This window comes from Pavona decussata, unplaced genomic scaffold (genome assembly GCF_977016875.1).
Source record: "Pavona decussata unplaced genomic scaffold, jaPavDecu1.1 SCAFFOLD_26, whole genome shotgun sequence".
In the NCBI taxonomy this organism is placed as follows: domain Eukaryota; kingdom Metazoa; phylum Cnidaria; class Anthozoa; order Scleractinia; family Agariciidae; genus Pavona; species Pavona decussata.
In genome coordinates this window covers 685,001-708,912 of record NW_028145449.1, presented here as the reverse complement: position 1 = coordinate 708,912, position 23,912 = coordinate 685,001, and the positions used below count along the sequence as shown (strand labels likewise).

At 36.9% G+C, this 23,912-nt stretch overlaps 2 protein-coding genes across 2 annotated transcripts; both read left to right on the top strand.

Moving 5' to 3' along the window:
* The first annotated feature begins 1,684 nt into the window (after positions 1 to 1,684).
* On the top strand, positions 1,685 to 2,614 carry LOC146485380 (trace amine-associated receptor 9-like). The gene has a single exon (XM_085103220.1). It carries the CDS (start codon positions 1,685 to 1,687, stop codon positions 2,612 to 2,614), a length of 930 nt encoding a protein of 309 aa, XP_084959346.1.
* A 5,983-nt stretch (positions 2,615 to 8,597) lies between these two features.
* Positions 8,598 to 9,536, top strand: LOC146485379 (trace amine-associated receptor 8a-like). The gene has a single exon (XM_085103219.1). The coding sequence runs from the start codon at positions 8,598 to 8,600 to the stop codon at positions 9,534 to 9,536; it is 939 nt and encodes a 312-aa protein (XP_084959345.1).
* Positions 9,537 to 23,912: the final 14,376 nt, after the last annotated feature.

Here is a 23,912-nt window from a genome sequence, read left to right as displayed (position 1 = left end):
CACAGGACGAAAATCAAGTGTCTGTATTTCTTAAACCTGACGGATGTATAAAAATGCTCATTTATATCATGTTTCCGTGTTGCGGAAACGCACAGAACAAATTCATTTGGTATGTGTCACGTTTCTGTTGCATTTATGTTGTTAGATTTCCGTTGTTTTCTGTTTCCGTTACGTTTCTGTCAACAGATTTACGGAAAACCTGACTTTGCTCAAGATTGACATGTTGATGCGTGTTTCAATGTCATCTTTACCGTAAAGTTGCAATTGTTTTGTAGGTTGCTGAACATATAAATGTAGGATCAATACATGCTTTAAACTTCATTTAATCTGGTTGGGTCATCTGGTTGGCGACGGAAACATGAATAAACGATATGTATCCACTACTGGGAACGCGTGTTAGCCGTTTTGTTTCCGCGACGTTGTCACGCGTTTCCGCAACGTTTCAGTTTGCGGAATCTTGTCATTTCGTGCTATGAAAGCTTTAATAAAATATTATGGTTATCCTTAACTGACAAAGTCATTTTTTTTTTTTCCAGAAAACGCAGCACTTCTGTATCATAGTATAATACTTGTAGGATTGTTTTTTTTTTTTTGAAAGCTCGATTATCAATCATGTGGCAATTTTTTTTTTCTAACATTTAGCTATTTACTATTTATAAAACTGTTCAGTGATGACGGAAAGAAAAAAGGTGCAGAAGTCACACCTTGTTTAACTTTTAATATGTAGTGACGTAATTTATATCAGTCCGGCAGATACCATTCGTCTAATATTTTCTTAAGTCGACGTTTGCCGCCATATTTAATTGAATTTTAGAGAATGACAACTTTAAAACGGAAAGACCATAAACGGGTGATGTTTAATGTGCCAGGTCAACTGTGCTCAGTTTCTGTTGTCAAGATTATACTGGGATCGTTTACTGAATAAGCTCTGTAGCGTCCTTTTACAAATAGCTGACGGAAAGGGCTTTGGCGCACCGAGTTACTTTGCATTATTAGGTGGTTGATGGAAACTCCCATTAAAGAGTATAAAGAACGCGTACGCTGACGTAAACATAGGAAATAAGGGAACATGACTCTTTAAACTGTTCATCAACAAAGAGGTTTGACTTGTGTCTTCTATCTCGAATGCATACAAAATTTCTTTTTACTTTCTTTTTTTTTATTCCATGTTTTTGTAGCTCTGATAACCATACCATAAACAGAAGAGAAAGGAAGTTTATTTCTTGGGAGCACAATTTTCAATAAGTTTGCAAAGGTGCGACAGAAGTCAAAACATCACTCGCTTATTTGTAAATTGGATCTTCCTTTTTAGTTATGTAACAAAGATAAAGAGGCTTAAACAACTCTCCCGCTCTGTCATCTTCTCCCGTCTTCCTATTAATTACCTTTTAGAAAAAGATGTCCACAGCGAATGAATATTCTTTAGCGTTAGGTGCATTAAGATTGAGTGGTGTAAGGAGTTTTAGCGAGAAGATTTTTGTAGTGGATTGTAATTTTTCTAAAAGTTAATGCATTTTCAATTGTAATATCCTTATCTTTCCATTTTCTACTTAGCTTCCTTACTGATGAAACCAGATGATTCTTGAAAAATTCATAGGATAGATAAAAGTTTAATGCAAGTTGTCGTTATAAAGACGTACACAAAGCAACGATTCAAATTTAGTTCGTTTTGTATGGAAGCAACATGGCACTCACAAACTTAACTGGAAATCCAAAGCAAATGTTATTCAAAAAGCTGACGTGTACTACAGAATTTACTACAGAAATCCAGAACCATTTGATAGTTCTTTTTGTCCTGAACGGTTTTGTGGCCATTACTGCATTTTTGGGGAATACTCTGATCCTAGTTGCCCTTCACAAGGAGACTTCGCTTCATCCGCCGTCAAAACTCTTGTTCCGCAACTTAGCCACAACTGATCTTTGTGTTGGTCTCATTGCAGAACCTCTTTTTGTTAGCTATGTTATATCTTCCCAGAACGAACCTTGGAATATTTGCCCCTACGTAATTGCTGTGTCCAATATCACAGGTTATATTTTGTTTGGTGTGTCTTTGTATACACTGACCGCAATAAGCGTGGACAGGCTTCTCGCCCTGTTATTAGGACTCAGGTACAGACAAGTTGTAACTTTAAAGCGAATATATCGCATTGTAGTTGTTTCTTGGGTTCTATCCACTGCCGGAGCAACAATGTTATTTTGGAATGAACGTATAGCCTCGTGGTATAGCTGCATTGCTGTAGCCCTTTGTGTAGTCACGTCAATCTTCTCTTACACGAAAATTTTCTTTACTCTCCGTCATAACCAGATTCAAGCACAAGGTAACGTTAATCAAGGACAACCAAACCAAACAGTTCAATTGAACATAGCGCGTTATAAAAAAACAGTGTCCAGCGCACTTTGGGTGCAGTTAGCGTTAGTTCTTTGTTATCTGCCATTTGCTATCGAGGAGGTTTTGCGCCTTCAGAGAGGAGTGTCGTCAGACATTATGGTCGCTAAGTTTTATTCAGCAACTTTGGTTGCCATAAACTCGTCATTGAACCCGATTCTTTACTGTTGGAAGATGAGAGAAGTGAGACAAGCAGTAAAGGACACACTCAGGGGACTTTTGTGTTGATCGAGTCAATTCTTACAATAATGTCTTACTGTTTAATGCTTTTATTGAAGCATGGTAAAATATAAAGCTAAAGTTCCGCGCTTTTTTAGTTCTACTCTGTGAATTTTTGTATAATAGTAAAACGCTGTTTTAAATAGACGATAAAATAAACAATTGTGTTCGTCTAAAATCGATATAACTCAACGTGTGGAAGGAATAAAACTATCTACAAGTATCAATTGCAGTGGTCATCCAAACAAACGAGCTGCTTTGGAGAAGGAAGTCGACAGAAGGTTGAGAAGTGTTCAACTAAGCCAACCACAAGAAAAAATCCAATCAAGATTGGCTATGAGCTAGTTCCCAAAATTCGAAACAGCAAAGTTAGTACACCATTCTACAGTCCAGGGATGAAGACAGAACTTAACTATGAATGAATTAAAATTGTGCGGTTTTCGTTTTTGCTTTGTCAAAGCAAATCAATCTCTTAATTATTAGAATAAAAAAAGGCATTTTAATTTTAATTTTACGACTGTTAAACAAAAGCTTAACAGTTAGCAGACATTGGCTAGTTGTTTGTGACATTAAACTAGTTATGAATAAAATTGCTTGATGATTTCTTTTCTTTAAATTTGTTCAGTTCAGTCCACATTCCGTATGATCTCCTTGAAATGCAAACGAAGCGAACGAAAAATGAATAAAACCGGAGAAAACCAAAACTGGAAAAGAAAATAGAAAAGGTCTTGTTTGATCGAGGTATGCGCGCGTAAGTGTAAGTTAGCAGCCAAATTTCTTCAACACGCGATTATATTTCGTTTGCCACCACTGTTCACGTGATCGATCACTGGCGTAAAATTACAGTCGATCTTCATGGACTTATTTATGCGAATAATTCAAGGTGGCAAAAATAAATCAACAAGAACTTTCGAGAATTTTGAAGCGAATGTCAGCTTAGGGTCAAATAGGACTAATTTCCATCATAAAAAGGGAGCTTTTGAGGCTTGAATGATACGAAGACGCCGAAGCGATTAGTTATTTGCTTATTGCTTGCATTGACGACTGTTAAAACACTTGCTAGACAGCACACGCTCCCCCGAATAATTGTGTTGCTAGTCACGTTGAGTACCACAATCTTTTTTTTTTTTTCGTTAACTGGCTTTTCAAAACTCCAGTGAAAAATATGAATGTTTTTAGTTAATTTATCTTTGCCGCAATAAGCATATCTCACAGTTGACATTCAGGGGGCGTGCTTAGTTATTTCTGTTTGTTGATGTCTTTCTTTAATTTGTTTTCAGTCTCTTGTTTGGACACCGACATACCACAAATGCAAACAAAGAGATTTAAAAAAAAAACAAATAAATAAAATACACACAAGTATTCAATTTTCAGGAAGAAATAAACGTGGACCAATACAGGCTAAGACCAATGTCTCGTTAAAATACATATAGCCGAATGAAACGTAGCCTGGTTACCAGTCTTTGCACTGTCTCGAAGAGGAAAAAAGGACTGAGAACACGATTGGTTATATAAAGAAAACACGTGTAATAGGGATTAACTTGTGACGCACTTAAGAGCATGCACTCGATTGGAAACTTGTGTTGCTTTTCAAATTATAGCATCATGGCCTGTTGTAATTAGCTGGTGGCACAAACCTCCAATTAACAATATGAAATATATAATAACTTGTGTCTTTAAATTGTTTTTCAATAATTTTTGGGATGGAAATGAATTAAAGGAAGACGAGAAATAATTTCAGGGTGCGTGGCTCCACAACTTGCTTCAATCAAAGAAGCGTGATCATAATGTTTGTCACAGTCGGCATGATTCTAGAAGGATTATATACGTAGTACATTAAATTGCTAATCAGGCAAAAACAAAGCGAATTTAAAACAACAACAAAAGAAAAACAAAAATAGCCGCCTGACTCTGCCCACCCTCTACCGTTTGCCGCCATATTTTAATCAAATGTTAGATGACAATGACAATGATAAGTTTATGGCGTTGTTGTTCGATGTTAAGTTTGTACTAAGGTCCTCTACTGAACGAGATCTCTGTTGCTTTGGTGCACCGGCCACTACAAGTTGATTTGCATTCTTAATTAGTTGAATACAACTCCCACTAAAGACTATGAAAAACGTTGACTGACTCAGTAAATTGTTCAAACATCATCATAAAGGTTTTACCTTTTCTCTCACGACAAACAAATTTTTAGTTCTCTGATCCTCTTTTTACTCCCATACCATGATAACAAAAGAAAGGTAGTTTATTCCTTGGAAGAACAATATTCAGTAAGTCTGCACAGCTGCGACTGTATTTAAAAGATTATTCGCTGAACTGATATTGGAACTTCCTTTTTAATGATGTAACTGCAACTGTCATAAGAGACTGAACCAAGTCTCATTTTTTGTCATCTTCTCGCATATTCCTGTTATCTACGTTCACAGAAACATGTTTATTGTGCATGAATGAATATTCTTGGGGCGTTAGGGGCATTAAGGTTGCGTGGTATAAAGACTTACAAAACATATTTGTTGACTGAATTGTAATTTGTGAAAATTAATACATTTTCAGTAAACTTATCCTGATGTTTCAAATTTCTTGTGAACTTCCTTTCTGATAGATCCAGGTGCTCAAAAAATTCGTAAGATAAATTAAAGTTCAAGGCAAAAAGAAGCGCGGATCAATATAGTCCAAGATCTACGTCTCGTTTAACTACATATAGCCGAATGAGATGTATTGGCAAGGTAGCCTGGCCACAAGGGCCTTTGTACTGTCGCGAACAGAAAAAAAAGGACTGGGAACAAGGTTGGCGACAGAGTGAAAACACCTGTAATAGGGGCAAACTTATGAGGCGCTTAAGAGCATGCGCACACCTGAAAATTTGTGTTGTTTGTCAAAATAAAGCAATTCATGGCCTGTTGTAATTAGCTGGCGGCGTAAAACTTCTATTGAAAATATGAAATATAGTGACTTGTGTCTTGAAATTGTTTTTCAATAGTTTTTTTGGCATGAAAAAAAATTAAGGGAAGACTACAATTAGTTTCAGGTTGCGTGGGTCCAAAACTTGCTTCAATCAAAGAAGTATGATCATAATGTTTTGTCACAGTAACATGAGTTTAAAATTATTATATACGAAGTATATGAAATCGTTCTTCCCGCAAAAAGAAAGCGAATTGAAACAAACAGAGAAACAGACAAACAAAAACAACATCCCTGACTTTGTCTACCCTCTCCCGTTTGCCACCATATTTAATTAAATGTTAGAGAATGACAATTTTAAGACGCAAAGCGTAAACCCGGGCGACGTTTTATGTGCCAGGTCAATCGTGCTTTTCTATTATGATAAGTTTGTAGTGTTGGTTTGCGATGTTAAGGTCCTTTATTGAACTGACGAGATCACAGTTGTGTTCATTACTGACAGGAATTTCTTTGGCGCACCGGCCACTACAAGTTAATTTGCATTCTTAAGTGGCTGAATAACACTCCAACTAAAGATTATGAAAAACGTTGACTGACTCTATAAGCTGTTCAAACATGATCATGGACGATCGACTTTTGTCTTGTATCTGTACAACCCATACAGATGTTTTATTGTCTTATTTTCTTAAACTCCCATACCATGAACAAAAAAAAAGATCGTTTATTTCTTGGGAGCCCATTTTTCACTAGGTTGGCACAGGTGCGACAGTAGACAAAAAATTATATTGGATCTTCCTCTTTAGTCAAACAACTCTCCTGTTCTGTCATCTTCTCGCATCTTCCTGTTAATTACCTTTTACAGAAAGATGTCTATAGTGGATGAATATTCTTGAGCGTTAGGTGCATTAAGAGTGAGTGGTGGAAGATCTTTTAGGAAATAGATTTTTCTAGTGGATTGTAAGTTTTTTATAAGTTGATACATTTTGAAAAAAAAACTGAAAACTTGTGTTGGTTGTCAAATTATATTAATTTATAGCGTTTTGTAGTTAGCTGGCGGCACAAAACTCCAATTAAAAATATGAAATATATAATGAATTTCTTTAGATTGTTTTTCAATAATTTTTTGGGATGAACATGAATTAAAGGAAAACGACAATTAATTTCCCCCTGCATGGGTTGAGAACTTGCTTCAATCTGAGTAATATGATCATAATGTTTGTCACAGTAACATGATTTCCCTATTATTATTTATCGCTATGAGTAGTGCATGAAATCGTTGTTCCCTGAACTACAAATGAAACTTCCGTTTTAGTTATGAAGTGATAATTTGTTTAAGCCCTCCATGCTGGTTTGTTATATTTTGTGACTAGCGTTTATCGACTCGCCGTGCTGCATATTAACTGTATATCAATATTTTTATATATTAAGTTATCATCTTATGGAGTTAGGACATGGATTGTCTGTTGAATTATAATCTTCGGAAATAGATAAAGTTGCAAAGAACTCATCCCAATGTTTCATAATTTTTGTCTGTTGTTTTCTGATAAAATCCATATCTTCAGCTAAAGCTCATAACGCCGATTTAGCAAAACTTGACAAAGTAAATTGACTTAAGTCGTCAATAAACTACGCCATAGTTTAAGCTTTTGCCGAGCACTGCCGTAACATGGCGACAGCATACTCTTGCAGAAGACGTCAAAGGAATGTTCTAACTTTTGAACGCACGTGCGGAGCTTTTGTTTCACTCATGAAACATTTTGCTTTTTAACGTCCTCGTTATTGTCGCCGGCGTGTTTTCGTAATGTCCCTAATATGTCTGTTGATGTACAGCAAATGTAAACAAATTGAGCAAAAGATAAGCCAGAGAGTGACATTCCCGAAAATGAATTAAGATACAAAAAAATGAAACCGAATTGAACACAAACAGAACCCAAAACAAAATTAGAATAAAAGCAGCCTTACTCAACCTGTATGAAAAGGAACTTTCAGTTTTGTAATAATATAAATTGCAAGAAACAATAATCTACATGTATAAATAAAAAATGTGATAACTGCACATTCGAGGTTTCCGTTAAGCTTTCGTGGAGGTTAATATCTTAACGGTACAGGAAGCTCGCCCAGAACGCTGTCATATTTCGACCCTTAATAATTGCAATATTGAAAAACATTTATCAGTCAGATGACATTTGTATAATACGTTATTGAGTCGACATTTTCCGCCATACTTAATTAAATGTTAAAAATGGTTATTTTAAGACGCAAAGATCAAAAGCAATGTGATTGTTTATGTGCCAGGTTAATTGTGCTTTTCCGTTGTCAAGTTTATACTGGGATCGTTTACTGAATAGGGTCTGTTGTGTACTTAGAGACCCAACTGACAGAAATGGCTTTTGCGCACCGACCACCATAGGTTATTTTGATTATTAGGTAGTTGCATAAAACTCCCACTAAAGACCTGGAAACATGCTGATGTAATCGAAGGCATGCCTCAAGCATGACTTTAAAGTGAACATCATTAGAGAGGTTTGACATTAGTCTTCTATCTGGAATTCGTACAAATTTTCTTTTCTCTTATTTCATGCTTTAATTTTTTAGTTCTGATAAACATACTATGATAAAAAAATAAAGATGGTTTATTCCTTGAGAGCACAATTTTTAATGAGTATGCACAGGTGCGACAGTAGACAAAACATTCGCCGAACTGCAAATAAAAACTTTCTCTTTAGTTATGTAAAAATGATAATATGGCTGAAAACATCTCTCCTGTTTTGTCATCTTTTCGCATCTCTTTTTTGTTAATTATTGTTAACAGAAACATTTCTACTGTGAATAAACATTCTTGTGGCGATGTGCATTACGATTCGGTGGTATACTTATAATAAATAGATATTTCTAATAAATTGAACTTTTAAAAATCAATGAATTTTCAATGAAATTCTCCTGATTTTTCACATTTCTCCCTAACTTCCTTTCTGATAAAACCAGATGCTTATAAAAAATTCATAAGACAAATTAAATTCTAATGCAGTAGTCATTATCAACACTTTGAGCAGCGATACAAATTGAGTTCGTTTTGCGCGACAGTAACATGGTGCTCACAAACTTAACTGGAGATCCAAAGCAAACCTCATCCGAAAACCTGGCGTGTTCAACAGAATTTACTGGAGAAGTCCATAACCATTTGATAGTCCTTTTAGTGCTAAATGGTTTTGTGGCCATTACCGCCTTTCTGGGGAATACTCTGATCCTCGTTGCCCTTCACAAAGAGTCTTCACTTCATGCGCCGTCTAAACTTTTGTTCCGCAACTTAGCAACAACTGATCTTTGTGTTGGTATCATTGTAGAACCTCTTTTTGTTACTTATCTTATATCCTCCCTGAAAGAACGATGGAATATTTGCCACTACGCTTTTGCTATGACCGGTATCGCAGGTCATATTTTGAGCGGTGTGACTTTGTTTACACTGACCGCCATAAGCGTGGACAGACTTCTTGCCCTGTTATTACGACTCAGATACAGACAAGTTTTAACTTTGAAGCGAATATATGGCATTGTACTTGTTTCTTGGGTTCTCTCCACTGCCGTAGCGACAATTTTACTTTGGAACGAACGTATAACCGCGTTGTGTTGCTGCGTTGTTGTAGTACTTTGTGTAGTCACGTCAATCTTCTCTTACACAAAAATTTTCGTTACTCTCCGTCATAACCAGATTCAAGCACAAGGTAACGTTAATCAAGGACAACCAAGCCAAACAGTTCAATTGAACATAGCGCGTTACAAGCGAACGGTGTCCAGCGCACTTTGGGTGCAGGTAGCGTTAGTTGTTTGTTATCTGCCATTTGCTATTGTGGAAGCTTTGCGCGTTCAGGGAGGAGTTTTGTCAGACATCGGGGTCGCTTCTTTGTTTTCAAGTACTTTGGTTTACCTTAACTCGTCATTGAACCCAATTCTTTACTGTTGGAAGATCAGAGAAGTGAGACAAGCAGTAAAGGACACACTCAGGGGACTTTTTTGTTCATCGAGTTAATTCTTACAATAACGTCTTACTGTTTAATATTCTATTGAAGCATGGTAAAATTTAAAGTTGAAGTACCGTTCTTTTTCAATTGGACTCTGTGAGTTTTGTATATAGTAGAATACAGCCTTTTTAACCGTCGTTTGATAAAAATTTGTGTTAGTCTTAAATTGTTATAACTCAGCGAGTGGAAGTGGAAAACTATCTACAGGTATAAACTGTATCATCCATACAAACGAGCTACCAGTTTGGCGAAGGAAGTCGCCAGAAGGTTGAGAAGTGTTCAACTAAGCCAACCACAAGAAAAAGTCCAAGCAAGATTCGCTAATAGCTAGTTCCAAAAATTCGAGACAGCAAAGTTAATGCAACATCCTACAGTCCAGGGATGCAGACAGAATTTAGCATATAATGAATAAAAATTGTGAGATTTTAGTTTTTGCTTTGTCAAAGAAAATTCGTCTCTTAATTATAAGAGGAAAAAGGCATTTCTATTTTAACTTGACGACTGTTAAACAAAAGCTAAACAGTTAACAGTCATTGGCTAGTTGTTTGTGACATTAAACTAGTTATGAATAAAATTGTTTGATGATTTCTTTTCTTTGAATTTATTTAGTTCACTCTACATTCCATTTAATCTACTGCAAATGTAAACGGAGCGTCCATAAATGAGTAAAACTGGAGAAAAACAGAAGCGGAAAAGAAAATTGAAAAGAAAAAGCACCATAATCAGGTCTTGTTTGGGGCATGCGTAAGCGTTACTTAATAACCAAATTACTTCACACGTGTTCATATTTCGTATGCTACAATTGTTCACGTGCTTGATCACTAGCGGTAAAAATACAGTCGATCTTCATGCACCAATTCATGCGAACAATTCAAAGTGCTAAAATAAATCATGAAGAACTTTCCAGAGTTTTAATCTTTTTGATAAAGATTTATAAATGTACAGGAAGACTTAAAGGAAGCGAATGGGATCAAATAGGACCAATTTTTTATGGTTCTAATTATGAATAAAATTGCTTGATGATTTCTTTTCCTTTAATTTATTCAGTTCAGTCTACATTCCGTTCGATCTGCTGCAAAAATACAAAGGAAGGAAAGAACGAGGGAAGAGAACGAAGGAAAAATGAGTAAGACAGGAAAAACCAAAACTGGAAAAGAAAATTGAAAAGAAAAGGCACAATCACCAGGTCTTGTTTAGAGCATGCGTAAGCGTTACTTAGCAACCAGATTACTTTAACACGTGATCATATTTCGTATGTTACAGCTGTTCACGTGCTCGATCAGAAGCGGTAGATTTACAGTCGATCTTCATGCACCAATTTATGTGAATAATCAAATCTTGAAAAAAATTAATCAAGCAGAACTTTTCAGAATTCAAATCAAACTTTGACAGATCTTTAAATGTACAGGTAGATTCACAAGAAGTGGATGTACAGCTTACGTTAAAATAGGACTATTTTAATTGATAGAAAAGGAGGTTTTGAGGCTTGAATGATTCGAAGACGTCGAAGCGTTTAGTTATTTCTTTCTTGTATGCATTAATGACTGTTAAAACACTTTTTTGAGAGCACGCAGTCTCCCGAATAATGGTGTTGCTAGTCATGTTGGTACCACATTTTTTTCTTTTCATAAACTGGCTTTTTAAAACTTCCAGTAAAAAATATGAATGTGTTTATTAATTTGTCTTTGCAACCATATCTCACAGTTGACAGTTGACTTTCAGGGGGCGTGGTCAGTTATTTCTGTTCAACGTAGAATGGTTGCCTGCACTGTCTTCGCACTGTCTCGAAGAGGAAAAAAAAGGACTGGGAACGTTGACTGACTCAATAAACTGTTCAAACATCATCATAAAGGTTTTTTCCTTTTCTCTCACGACATACAAATTTTTAGTTCTCTGATTGTCTTTTTACTCCCATACCATGATAAAAAAGAATAATAATAATAATAGTAATAATAATAATAAAGAAGTTTAATTCCATCATCATCGCAGTTAATCTGAATTACAATGTGGTTACAATTGTACAACTATAAGAATTACATACTGTTAATCAATCAATGAGGGACTGGGTTACAATAAGTTTCATATCAAAATTACAAATAAATTCATACTTATGCAAGTTAAAAATTGGGTATAAAGTCTAAAAATCTAAAGATCGTTGAAAGCTAAAATAGTGCTTGGGAAAAAACTATGGCGCAATCTTTCTGTCCTGCATTTAATTAATGTATATTTATTAGCGCTTCTCGTTTGATAGTGATGCATGTGCTCTCTCGTTACTGGAAGATGCTTAACAAGAGGTCCTCCTCTTGAGATCTTTTCAAGAGTTTTAACACAAAGTTCACTACGTCGTTCGTCTAATGTTCTTAAATTTAGGAAATGAAGAGCTTCTGAGTAGGAAAGCGCGGGAACTATGATTTTGAACGCACGTTTCTGTATACGTTCTAACTCTTGTGAGAGGTAGGAGGGAAGAGCGTGGTGCCATACTACACAGCAATATTCTAGTAAGGATCGTATCAGGGCGGAATAGATAGAAATTAGATCATTAATCTCAACGCCCCCTCGACGGAGTACTCGGAGTATATGAAGGCGTTTAGAAGCCTTGGTGACAATAGATTCAATGTGATTGTTCCATTTTAAATTATTCTGAATGACCAGACCAAGTACTTTATGCGAGGTTACAAGCTCTAATTGTTGATCATCGATCTTCAAATGAGGGAGTTCTATGGGATCCTTTAGGAAGCAAATCCGCATTTCTTTGCATTTTTTAGCGTTAAGTTTCATCCAGTTACTGGAACTCCAAGAGGCGATGATATCGAGACTAGCTTGGATAGTTGAGTTGCTATTTCTTACAAGCCCTTCAGACAACGATACGTCATCGACATACTTCCAAGTGCAAGATTCGGGATCTGGGATATTCAAATTGTTGATCATTACCAGGAACAATATTGGGCCGAGTTTTGTTCCTTGGGGAACGCCGGCAGTTATTGGGAGCCAGTCAGAGATCGAGCCAGCCAGCTTAACGCGTTGTCGACGGTTAGTCAGGAAACTTATAATCCACGGTATTAAAGATGTGCGAACGCCTAAGACCAGAAGCTTTTCTATTAGTACATTGTGCCCAATGCGATCGAAAGCTTTAGAGAAGTCGAGAAAGCAAAGGCGGAGATGTCGTCCGGGTGAGTCGAGATACGTAAGCCAGTTGTGAATCATGTCAAGTAGACAAAACGTTGTTGAAGTTCCTTTCAGACATCCAAACTGATTTGGGTCGATTTTGTCCTTGACATCGTCGATTAACCATTTGACCACGAAATCTTCAAGAACTTTGGCCAAACAAGGAGTCAACGAGATAGGTCTGAAGTCGCCCTCGTCCATAGGTGATTGTATTTTTGGGATGGGTATTACATTAGATTCTTTCCAGACTGCAGGTACAATGCCGGATCGGAGTGATGTATTGAAGATAGTGGTGATGGGTTCAGCCAGTTCATATGCGAACTCTTTAACTATGCGACACGGTACGTTATCTAGACCGTGGGCCTTTGAAGGTTTGATGGCGAGCAGCTTCTTGCAGACTTCGTGGGGCCGCACAGTTAAACTTCCTGCCACAGCAGGAAGAAAAGCAGGTAGTATGTTGCCGTCAAGTGGTGGGATGTCCGCGTTAACTGAAACGTAGAACTGATTTAAACTATTAACAAGTTCTTGTTGGCACATAGTTTTTCCATCGTGTTCCAGTGAGAAACAAGAGGGCTTTGCAGATCTGCCAGACATTTGATTAATGATGTTCCACCACTTGCGGCAATCATCTTTCTTTAGGTGTTGTACTTTGTTCTTGTAGAACGACTTTTTCATCTTCGCTATTTCTTGTTGGACTTTGTATTTCAGGGAACGCCAGGCTGGAATGTTGCCGCTGTGAAAAGCTTTTTGTCGATCTTTGATCATAAGCTTGAGTTCAGGTGTTATCCATGGTTTATCTGTTCCATGAAACTTGATGGTCTTTACAGGGAAGATCCGATTAATGGCGTCAGTTAGCTGGGTAGTAAATGAGGACGCTAGGTCGTCAACGGACGGATGGTGACCGAGATCAGTGAACCAGTCATGTGTGGTAACCCATCTTCCAAAAGCATCGATTCCAGAACGAGGGTAATGGCGCACCAAGCGCTTAGGGGATTTAATCCACGGAGATTGCCTGTGCGTTAGACTAGGTTGCCACAGTACGATGTTGTGATCACTTGAGCCTAGCGGGGCATGAATAGTTGGACTGCTATACAAGTCATGCATGTTTGTTACTATAAGATCTAAAACCGCAGAGTTTCTGGTAGGTTGTTGGACGACTTGCTTTAAACTGTGATGAGTCACCAGGTTACTACAGTCGAAATCATTGAAATCGCCGAGAAGAACCAGACCATGATCAGGGTGTTCGTTACGCAGACGATCAGTAGCATTAATTAAATAGTCGTTCAGTTCTTTATGACTTTCGGCAGATCGGCCTGGAGGGTGATAAACAACACAGATACCTATGCCAGATAAAGGTCTAGGCAGGCGTTTTGGGCGCAAAGTGAGCCACAGGCATTCGAAGTTCGGGTTTTCTAAGTCCAATCGCCGTTTAAAAGGTATTACATTGCTCAAATAAACGCAGATCCCGCCACCTCGGCCAGCAACACGATCTTTACGGAAAAGATTGAAAGCACTGATTGATAATAGGTTGTCATCGATATCACTGCGCAGCCGCGACTCTGTGATAACGACCAAGTCGACTGGACTCGTTGCCAGTCATGCTGTTAATTCATCTAGCTTTGGAAAGAGGAAACGTGCATTCAAAAGGTAAAGACTTGGTAGCATTGCTTTCTGACCAGTAATCTGGTTGTTGTTGTTGTTGTTGTTATTGTTATTGTTATTATTGCTGCCGCTACTACTGCTGTTACCGTACATGTTGTTTAGAGCGGGGGCCACCATAGATACGGGCACAATAACACGTGCTGATGGAGCTTTACGTCTTTTGAAAGCTTGGTCACGTTCAGTAATCCTCACGGGAATCGCTCTCTGCTTATTAGCATGTCTGCCAGGAGGAATAACAACACAGTTATTAATATTCGATCCTGCAAAAATTAGCCTTTGAGAAGTTGCTATACTGGAATTGCGTCTAGAATGAAAAATTGCCTTGATGTTGCATATTCGAGAGTTGCTAGAAAATTTGTAGGAATTGGAATTCAAAATCCCGAGATTTTGTAGATGAAGTTTCAAGTCTTGGTCGATCGATGGATTACCAGTGTTTTTGCCGTAATGGATCAACTCAGAAAATGAGTATATCACGCGGCGTGTTCTTTCTGATACGTCATTATGATGGTTTAACGTAGGTCCAGGTTGTGGATGAACATCACCGCTTTGTGAGATGACTTCAGCGCTTGTAAAACGAGTGATACTTGAAGATTCGGGTAGTTGTAAAACCGCGAAGCCATGTTTGGTGAATTTGACCAGAGTTGTTTTAATCCTGTGTATACGCTGCACTTTGAGTGACCGGTGCTCACCAGCGAAAGTAGTTACTTTGGTTAGGTTCTTGGTATGCTCTTTGAGTGCACTAGCTGTCTTGAAACAGGATGTAACGGCCAAAAAGCAAAAAAATATCGAGAGCCTAACGGGGACACGTTCGCCCGCCATTAGGTCCCAGTCCCGTCGAAAGGTAGTTTATTCCTAGGTAGAACAATATTCAGTAAGTCTGCACAGCTGCGACTCTAGTTAAAAGATTATTCGCTGAATTGAAATTGGAACTTCCTCTTTAACGATGTAACTGTCATAAAGAGGCTGAACCAAGTCTCCTTTTCTGTCATCTTCTCGCATATTCCTGTTATCTACCATTCATAGAAATATCTCTATTGTGAATGAATATTGTTGGGGTGTTAGGGGTATTAAGGTTGCGTGGTATAAAGACTAACAAAACAGATTTTTTGAATGAATTGTAATTTGTGAAAGTTAATACATTTTCAGTTAACTTATCCTGATGTTTCAAATTTCTTCTCAGTTTCCCTTATTTATTTATTTATTTTTTTTTTTGGTCAATTTTTATTGATTATTAAATATTCAAGAATATTGATATGATAAATTCAGGTGCCCAAAAAATTCATAAGATAAATTAACGTTCACGGTTAAAAGAAACGCGGATCAATATAGTCCAAGATCTTTGTTTCGTTTAACTACATATAGCCGAATGAGATGTATTGGCAAGGTAGCCTGGCTAAAAAGACCTCTGTACTGTCGCGAAGAGAAAAAAAGGACTGGGAACAAGGTTGGTGACAAAGTGAAAATGTATTTCTTTTGGTTGTTAATTTGGTTGTATTGTTTCTATTCCCATTAGGGGTTTCATGCGCCTTCATAAACCACTCCTTGCGCATATCACACCACTTGACGCCGACCAGTTTTTCTCGAGGCTAATTTTTTCCGTATATAGTTGTTACTAGTTATCATTTAGAGTAAAGTTCTAGCCTTGTCTAGACATTTTTTCTATATCCTACTTCGAAAATGTTTCGCTGAGTTGTACTTTCTGTTATTGTACTGTTCAGCATTTATATTTTGTTTTGTAATTGTATATTTTATATGGACTGTGTTTTGTCTTTGCTTGTATCTTGGCACTGTACTATTGTAATAAACGATAATTACTGGCGGCTCCCTCCACTACTGTTGTGTTCATTACTCATTCCACTTACATTAGAAATGATTTCTATTCGGCTGAGCGTAGCGATAGAGAATAGAAACACCTGTAATAGGGGCAAACTTATGAGGCGCTTAAAAGCATTCGCTCACTTGAAAACTTCTCAAGCAGTTTAAGGCCTGGGTTTGAAGGGTGTTCAGAAATTATGAATGATCCCCTATATCTTCGGTTTTTCTGCCTAGAACAGGATGAAATTTTCCCTGAATATTAAACTTAATGTTTTCTTTGGCCTTAACATATAATTTTGATCACGTGACACATCACGTGATCAAAAAATGAAAATTACGTAAATCGGCGATATGGCAGCGAATTTTCTTTATATAGATAAGTGAATTTGTGTTTCCGAAGCAGATTTTAAATATTTAACTTTCTACGTTTGGAATGACTGTCCTTAAGTTTTTAAATTGGAGAAATTAACAATCAAAGGTTGAATTGTGGACTAAAAAATGACCTTTGTGCTGATAATTTTTTTCTGGAGATCAATGGACGATCATTCCAAACGTGAAGCGATGGAGATATTTAATCTTTGTAAGAAACGCGTTTTTGTTCGATGTTTTCTCTTAAAACCGTCGCCTACCTGTCAAATCTTTGCTTTTTTTACAAAAACGATCACGTGACATGTCACGTGATCTATGGCACTACTTATTATACTTAGAAATTTTCAGAATGATAAGATCTTTTTATCTGCCAAATTTCAGTTCAGTGCCATTGAATTTGTTAAAGTTATCTAAAATAAAACAATTTTCCTCTTAAAAGCCCTTAACCCAGGCCTTAAACTGCTTGAGTTGCGTATCTTGTCAAACTAAAGCAATTCATGGCCTGTTGTAATTAGCTGGCAGCGTAAAACTCCAATTAAAAATATGAAATATAGTAATTTGTGTCTTGAAATTGTTTTTCAATAATATTTTTGGGATGAATACAATAAGGGAAACTACAAGTAATTTCAAGTTGCGTGGGTCCAGAGAAGTATGATCATAATGTTTTGTCACAGTAACATGAGTTTTAAAATTATTATATACGAAGTATATGAAATCGTTGTTCCCGCAAAAAGAAAGCGAATTTAAAACAAACAGAGAAACAGAAAAAAACATTGCTGACTCTGTCTACCCTCTCCCGTTTGCCGCCATATTTAATTAAATGTTAGAGAATGTCAAATTTAAGACGGAAAGCGCAAATTCGGGCGATGTTTTATGTGCCAGGTCAGTCGTGCTTTTCTATTATGATACGTTTGTCCTGTCGTTGTTCGATATTAAGTTTATACTAAGCTCCTTTACTGAATGAGATCTCTGTTGTGTTCATTACTGACAGGAATTGCTTTGGCGCACCGGCCACTACAAGTAAATTTGCATTCTTAAGTGACTGAATAAAACTCCCACTAAAGACTATGAAAAACGTTGACTGACTCTATAAGCTGTTCAAACATCATCATACACGTTTGGCTTTTGTCTTTCATCTGTACGACGTGGAGATGTTTTATTGTCTTATTTTCTTATACTCCCAAACCATGAACAAAAGAGAAAGACAGTTTATTTCTTAGGAGCCCCTTTTTCCCTAAGTTGGCACAGGTGCGACAGTAGACAAAACATTATTTACCGATTTGTAAATTGGATCTTCCTCTTTAGTTATGTAACAGAGATAAAGAGGCTTAAACAACTTTCCTGTTCTGTCATCTTGTCTCATCTTCCTGTTAATTACCTTTTACAGAAAGATGTCTATAGTGGATGAATATTCTTGAACGTTAGGTGTATTAAGTTGAGTGCTGGAAGGACTTTTAGCAAATTGATTTTCCTGGTGGATTTTAAGTTTTTTAAAAGTTAATGCATTTTGAAAAAAAATTGAAAACTTGTGTTGGTTGTCAAATTATTTAAATTTATAGCGTTTTGTAATTAGCTGGCGGCACAAAAATCCAATTAAAAATATGAAATATATAATGAATTCTGTCTTTAAATTGTTTTTCAATAATTTTTTGGGATGAATATGAATTAAAGGAAGACAACAATTTATTTCACCTTGCGTGGGTTCAGAACTTGCTTCAATCGAAGAAGTATCATATAATCTAAATGTCACTGACAGTAATAACATGATTTAGCTATGATTATATGAGTAGTGCATGAAATCGTTGTTCCCTGAACTACAAATTAAACTTCCCTTTTAGTTATGAAGTGATAATTTGTTTGAGCCCACCATGCTGGTTTGTTTTATTTTCTGACTAGCGTTTATCGACTTTACGTGCTGCATATTAACTGCAGATCAATATTTCTATGCATTAAGTTATTATATTATGAACTTAAGAACATGGATTGTCTGTTGAATTATAATAGTCTTTGGACAAAGATAAAGTTGCAAAGAACTCATCGGAATGTTTCATAATTTTTGTTGGTTATTTTCTGATAAAACCCATTACTTCCACTAAAGTTCATAACACGGATTCAGTAAAACTTGACAAAGTTAATTGACTTTAGTCGTCAATAAACTACGCCATAGTTTAAGCTTTTTTCCCTAGCACTGCCGTAACATGGCGACAGCATACTCCTGCAAAAGACGTCAAAGGAATGTACTAACTTTTTAACGCACGTGCGGAGCTTTTGTTTCGCTCATGAAACATTTTGCTTTTTAACGTCCTCATTATCGTCGCCGCCGTGTTTTCGTGATGTCCCTAATATGTCTGTTGATGTACGGCAAATTTAAACAAAGTGAGCAAAAGATAAGTCAGAGACTGACATTCACGAATTAACAAATAAAGAAGCCTCGACTGTGCTCTGTTCTGTTGTAAAGCACGCAGGAAGCGGCTAGAGCACGAAAGAAGTGTAGGGGGGAAACCCGAGACGTAGTCGAGTGTTTCTCCCTACTTTTTGAGTGCTCTAGCCGCTTCCTAAGCGCTTTACAACAGAACAGAGCACAGCCGAGGCTTCTTTATTTGTTTTATGATAAAGAATTCTTTTATTTCCCCCCGCATTCACCCTCATTTTCAGAACCAGCTTCATTTTCCGAACGAACAGATCTGGCGTCAGCGTGCATCTGTACTCTGACAAAGCACGCTAAAATAAGCCAATCACAATCTTTGTTAGAATGTTTCAAATGATTTGATTGGTTGAACAACACGAAAGCTGTCAGACATGTCAACACGAGGCATCAAAGTTAACAAACTTTGCTCAGTTCGAATGTAACGCCAGTAGCGTCAGCGCTTCTTCAGTTTTCCATTTCAAAAAGCAGGATGGAAAAGTAAAATGTTCATTGAAATCAGGTGGATTTGTGGCTCGTAAAAATTTGGACGTCATCAACATGTCAATTCGAAAACAAACTGCTTTAAAGCTTGCGGCCGGTAATAAACCAACTGCTGCGCTGTGTTTTGTGAATGAACAACATTAACAGTCGAATTCACGGGAGCAAGAGGAGTGCTCGAACTGTTGACACCGTTAGGAAAAGGGCTGCTGTGACTGCTGTGGCTTCCTACTCAATGCTCCAGAGAAGATATCTGAACAAGCTGTAAGTTGTTCACTCGAAGGGCGAGCGTTGTAATTTCTGAGGCTTGCTTCACTGCGGTGAGCGGAGGTGGCCATGATGTGGCGTGATAGAACTTGCACCCAAAATGTAAGGATCTTGTAAGCTTATATATTTGTGTATTCGTTAGCTAATTAAATTTTCAGTTCTCTCAATTTTTTGTTTGATCTTTTTGTACGAGAATATAGCTAACGAGCCTTTACGAGACCTTTTAACACTTGTTTAAGCTTGTGACATTTTTACATCTTTCGCTCTAAAACTTGAACTGTCCATTTTATGCTATCTTTGGTGTTTATCGTCTCTGCCTTCGATGTAATTTCGACCATTTCGTCGGTTGACATGTTTGCAAATCTCGGTTTCTTTATATTTCTACTTGGCTCTGTGTTTTAGTCGCTAACTTCTTCGGAAACTTCACTTTCAATCACCGTGTTATTTGTACTGTTTTTTTTTTTTTTTACCTTGTATGCGCACAGAATGGTCTATGTCCAGCTCGTTTACGTTTTCTAGGTTATAAAAGACGTCTGGATCGAAAAATTATAATAATAATAAATAAATAAAACCGAGAAAGAAGTCCAGGAATTTCTCAAACGGGTTGATGGCGTGACACCGTTGCTCCGTGCATCTGTACTCTGATAAAGCACGCTGTTTCAACCAATCAGCGCGCGCGTTATATCGAAATTTTATTATAAAATGAATTAAGATGCAAAATATGAAACCGAATTGAACACAAACAGAACCCAAAACAAAATTAAAGAAAAAGCAGCCTTACTCAACCGGTATGAAAAGGAACTTTCAGTTTTGTAGTAATATGAATTGCAAGAAACAAGAGTCTACATATGTAAATAAAAAAAGTTATAACTGCACATTGGACGTTTCCGTTAAGCCTTCGTGGAGGTAAATATCATTACGGTACAGGAAGCTCGCTCAGAACACTGCCCTTCGACCCTTAATACTCGCAATATTCAAAAACGTTTCTCAGTCAGATTATATTTGTATAAAATGTTATTGAGGCGGCATTTGCCGCCATACTAAATTAAATGTTAGACAATGGTAATTTTAAGACGCAAAGATCAAAAGCAGGGTGATTATTTATGTGAACGGATGGTCCGTTGCTAGTTAAAGCATTTTATAAGAAAAATTAAAAGTAACGCTGTTCGACGTTTTGATGTTTGTTTATTTAAGTGGTAGGTCAATTGTGCATTTCTGTTGTCAAGTTTATACTGGGATCGTTTACATCGTCAGAAAGGTTTGATATTCGTCCTCTATGTGGAAAGCATACAAATTTTATTTTGTCTTCTTTCAGTGTTTTGGAAGCTCTGGTAACCATACCATGATCAAAAATAAAGGTAGTTAAATGGGAGCACAATTTGAAATGAGCTTACACAGGTGCGACAGTAGACAAAACATTTGCTGAACTGCAAATTAAAACTTCCTCATTATTTATGTAAAAGTGTTAATGTGGATGAAAAACCCCTCCTGTTGTGTCATCTTTTCGCATCTTTCTGTTTACTAAATTACCGTATACAGAAACATTTCTACCGTGAATAAATATTCTTGTGGCGATAGTACATTAAGGTTCCGTGTTTACGGACTTATAATAAATATATTTTTGTAATAAATTGAATTTTTGAAATTAATTCGTTTTCAATGAACTTCCCCAAAATCTTTCAAATTTCCTGATAACTCCCTTTCTGATAAAAACCAGATCCTTACAAAACATTCATAAGATAAATTAAACTCTAATGCCAGTGGTCATTATAAATACTTTGAGCAGCGACACAAATTGAGCTCGTTTTGCGCGACAGTAACATGGCGTTAACAAACTTAACCGAAGATCCAAAGCAAACGTCATACCATGGGCTGGCGTGTTCAGCAGAATTTACCAAAGGAGTCCACAACCATTTTATAGTCCTTTCAGCACTTAATGGTATTGTGGCCATTACGGCATTTCTGGGAAATGCTCTGATCCTAGTTGCTCTTCACAAGGAGACTTCACTTCATGCGCCGTCCAAACTCTTGTTCCGCAACTTAGCCACAGCTGATCTTTGTGTTGGTCTCATTGTAGAACCTCTTTTTGTTACTTATCTTATATCTTCCCTGAAAGAACGATGGAATTTTTGCCCCTACATATTCGCTGTTTTCAGTATCACAAGCCATATTTTGTGTGGTGTATCTTTGTTTACACTGACCGCCATAAGCGTGGACAGGCTTCTCGCCCTGTTATTAGGACTCAGATACAGACTAGTTGTAACTTTAAAGCGAATATATCGCATTGTAGTTGTGTTTTGGATTCTCTCAACTACCAGCGCGACAATGTGGTATTTGAATCAACCTATAGCCTCGTGGTATGTCTGCGTTGTTGTAGCACTTTCTGTAGTCACGGCAATCTTCTTTTACACGAAAATTTTCCTTACTCTCCGTCATAACCAGATTCAAGCACAAGGTAACGTTCATCAAGGACAACCAAGCCAAACAGTTCAATTGAACATAGCGCGTTACAAAAGAACAGTGTCCAGCGCACTTTGGGTGCAGTTAGCATTAGTTGTTTGTTATCTGCCATTTACTATCGTGGAGGTTTTGCGCCTTCAAAGAGGAGTTACGTCAGACAATATAGTCGCTATTTTTTTTTCATATACTTTGCTTTACCTTAACTCGTCATTGAACCCGATTCTTTACTGTTGGAAGATCAGAGAAGTGAGACAAGCAGTAAAGGACACACTCAGGGGACTTTTGTGTTGATCAAGTTAATTCTTACAATAATGTCTTACCATTTAATGCTTCTATTGAAGGAAAGTAAAATATAAAGCTGAAGTACCGCGCTTTTTCAATTGCACTTTGTGAGCTCTGTATAATAGTATAAAATGCTGTTTTTTAAATAGATGGTAAGATCAACAATTGTATTCGTCTGAAATCGTTATAACTCAGTTAGTGGAAAGAGAAAACTATCTACAGCTATCAATTGCGTGTGTCATCCAAACAAACGAGCTACTTTGACGAAGGAAGTCGACAGAAGGTTGAGAAGTGTTCAACTAAGCCAACCACAAGAAAAAAATTCACTCAAGATTGGCTACCAGCTAGTTCCCAAAATCCTAGAGAGCAAAGTTAGTGCATCATTCTACAGTCCAGGGATGAAGACAGGATTTAACTTTTAGTGAATTAAAATTGAGGTTTTCGTTCTTGTTTTGTCAAAGCATTTCCATCTTTTATTTATTAGAGGAAAAAACGGCATTTCTTCTTTAATTTAACGAGTGTTAAACAAAAGCTTGACAGTTAACAGTCATGGGCTAGTTGTTCGTGACATTAAATTAGTTATGAATAAAATTGCTTGATGATTTCTTTTTTTTTTTTTTTAATTTATTCAGTTCAGTCCACATTCCGTTTGATCTGCTGCAAATGTAAACAAGGCGAACGAAAATGAGTAAAACAGGAGAAAACAAAAAACGGAAAAGAAAATTGAAAAAAAAAACACCATAATCACGTCTTGTAAAGGGCATGCGTAAGCGTTACTAAGCAACCAAATTACTTCAACACGTGATCATATTTCGTATGCCACAACAGTTCACGTGCTCGATCACTAGCGGTAAAATTACAGTCGATCTTTATGCCCCTATTTATGCAAATAATTAAAATTGGCAAAAATAATACAGGAAGAACTTTCCAGTAAAACTTTGAAAGATCTATAAATGTACAGGTAGACTAACAGGAAGCGAATGTACAGATTAGGATCAAATAGGACTAATTTCCATGATAAAAAGGGAGATTTTCAGGCTTAAATGATACGAAGACGTCGAAGCGTTTATTAATTTATTGAATGCATTAACGACTGTTGAAACACTTTGTTAGTCATGCTGGTACCACTTTTTGTTTAACTAACTGGCTTTTCAAAACTCCCAGAGAAAAATGTGAATGTGTTAATTAATTTGCCTTTGCCGCAATAAGCATATCTCATAGTTGACAGTTGACATTCAGGGAGCGTGGTCAGTTATTTCTGTTTGATGATGTTTTTCTATAATTTTTTTTTCAATATCTTGATTGGACACTGACATACGGCAAATGTAGACAAAGCGAGGGAAAGAAACAATAAATAAATACAGTAGCTTAAGTGTCAGTTTTAACGAAAAAGGGAAATGCGGCCCAATGCAGGCTAGAGCGATGTCATGTTTAACTACATATAGCCGAATGCAATGTA

Excerpts from the sequence above, each read along its gene's own strand:
- LOC146485380 (XM_085103220.1), top strand. The coding sequence starts at position 1,685 with ATGGCACTCACAAACTTAACTGGAAATCCAAAGCAAATGTTATTCAAA.
- LOC146485379 (XM_085103219.1), top strand. The coding sequence starts at position 8,598 with ATGGTGCTCACAAACTTAACTGGAGATCCAAAGCAAACCTCATCCGAA.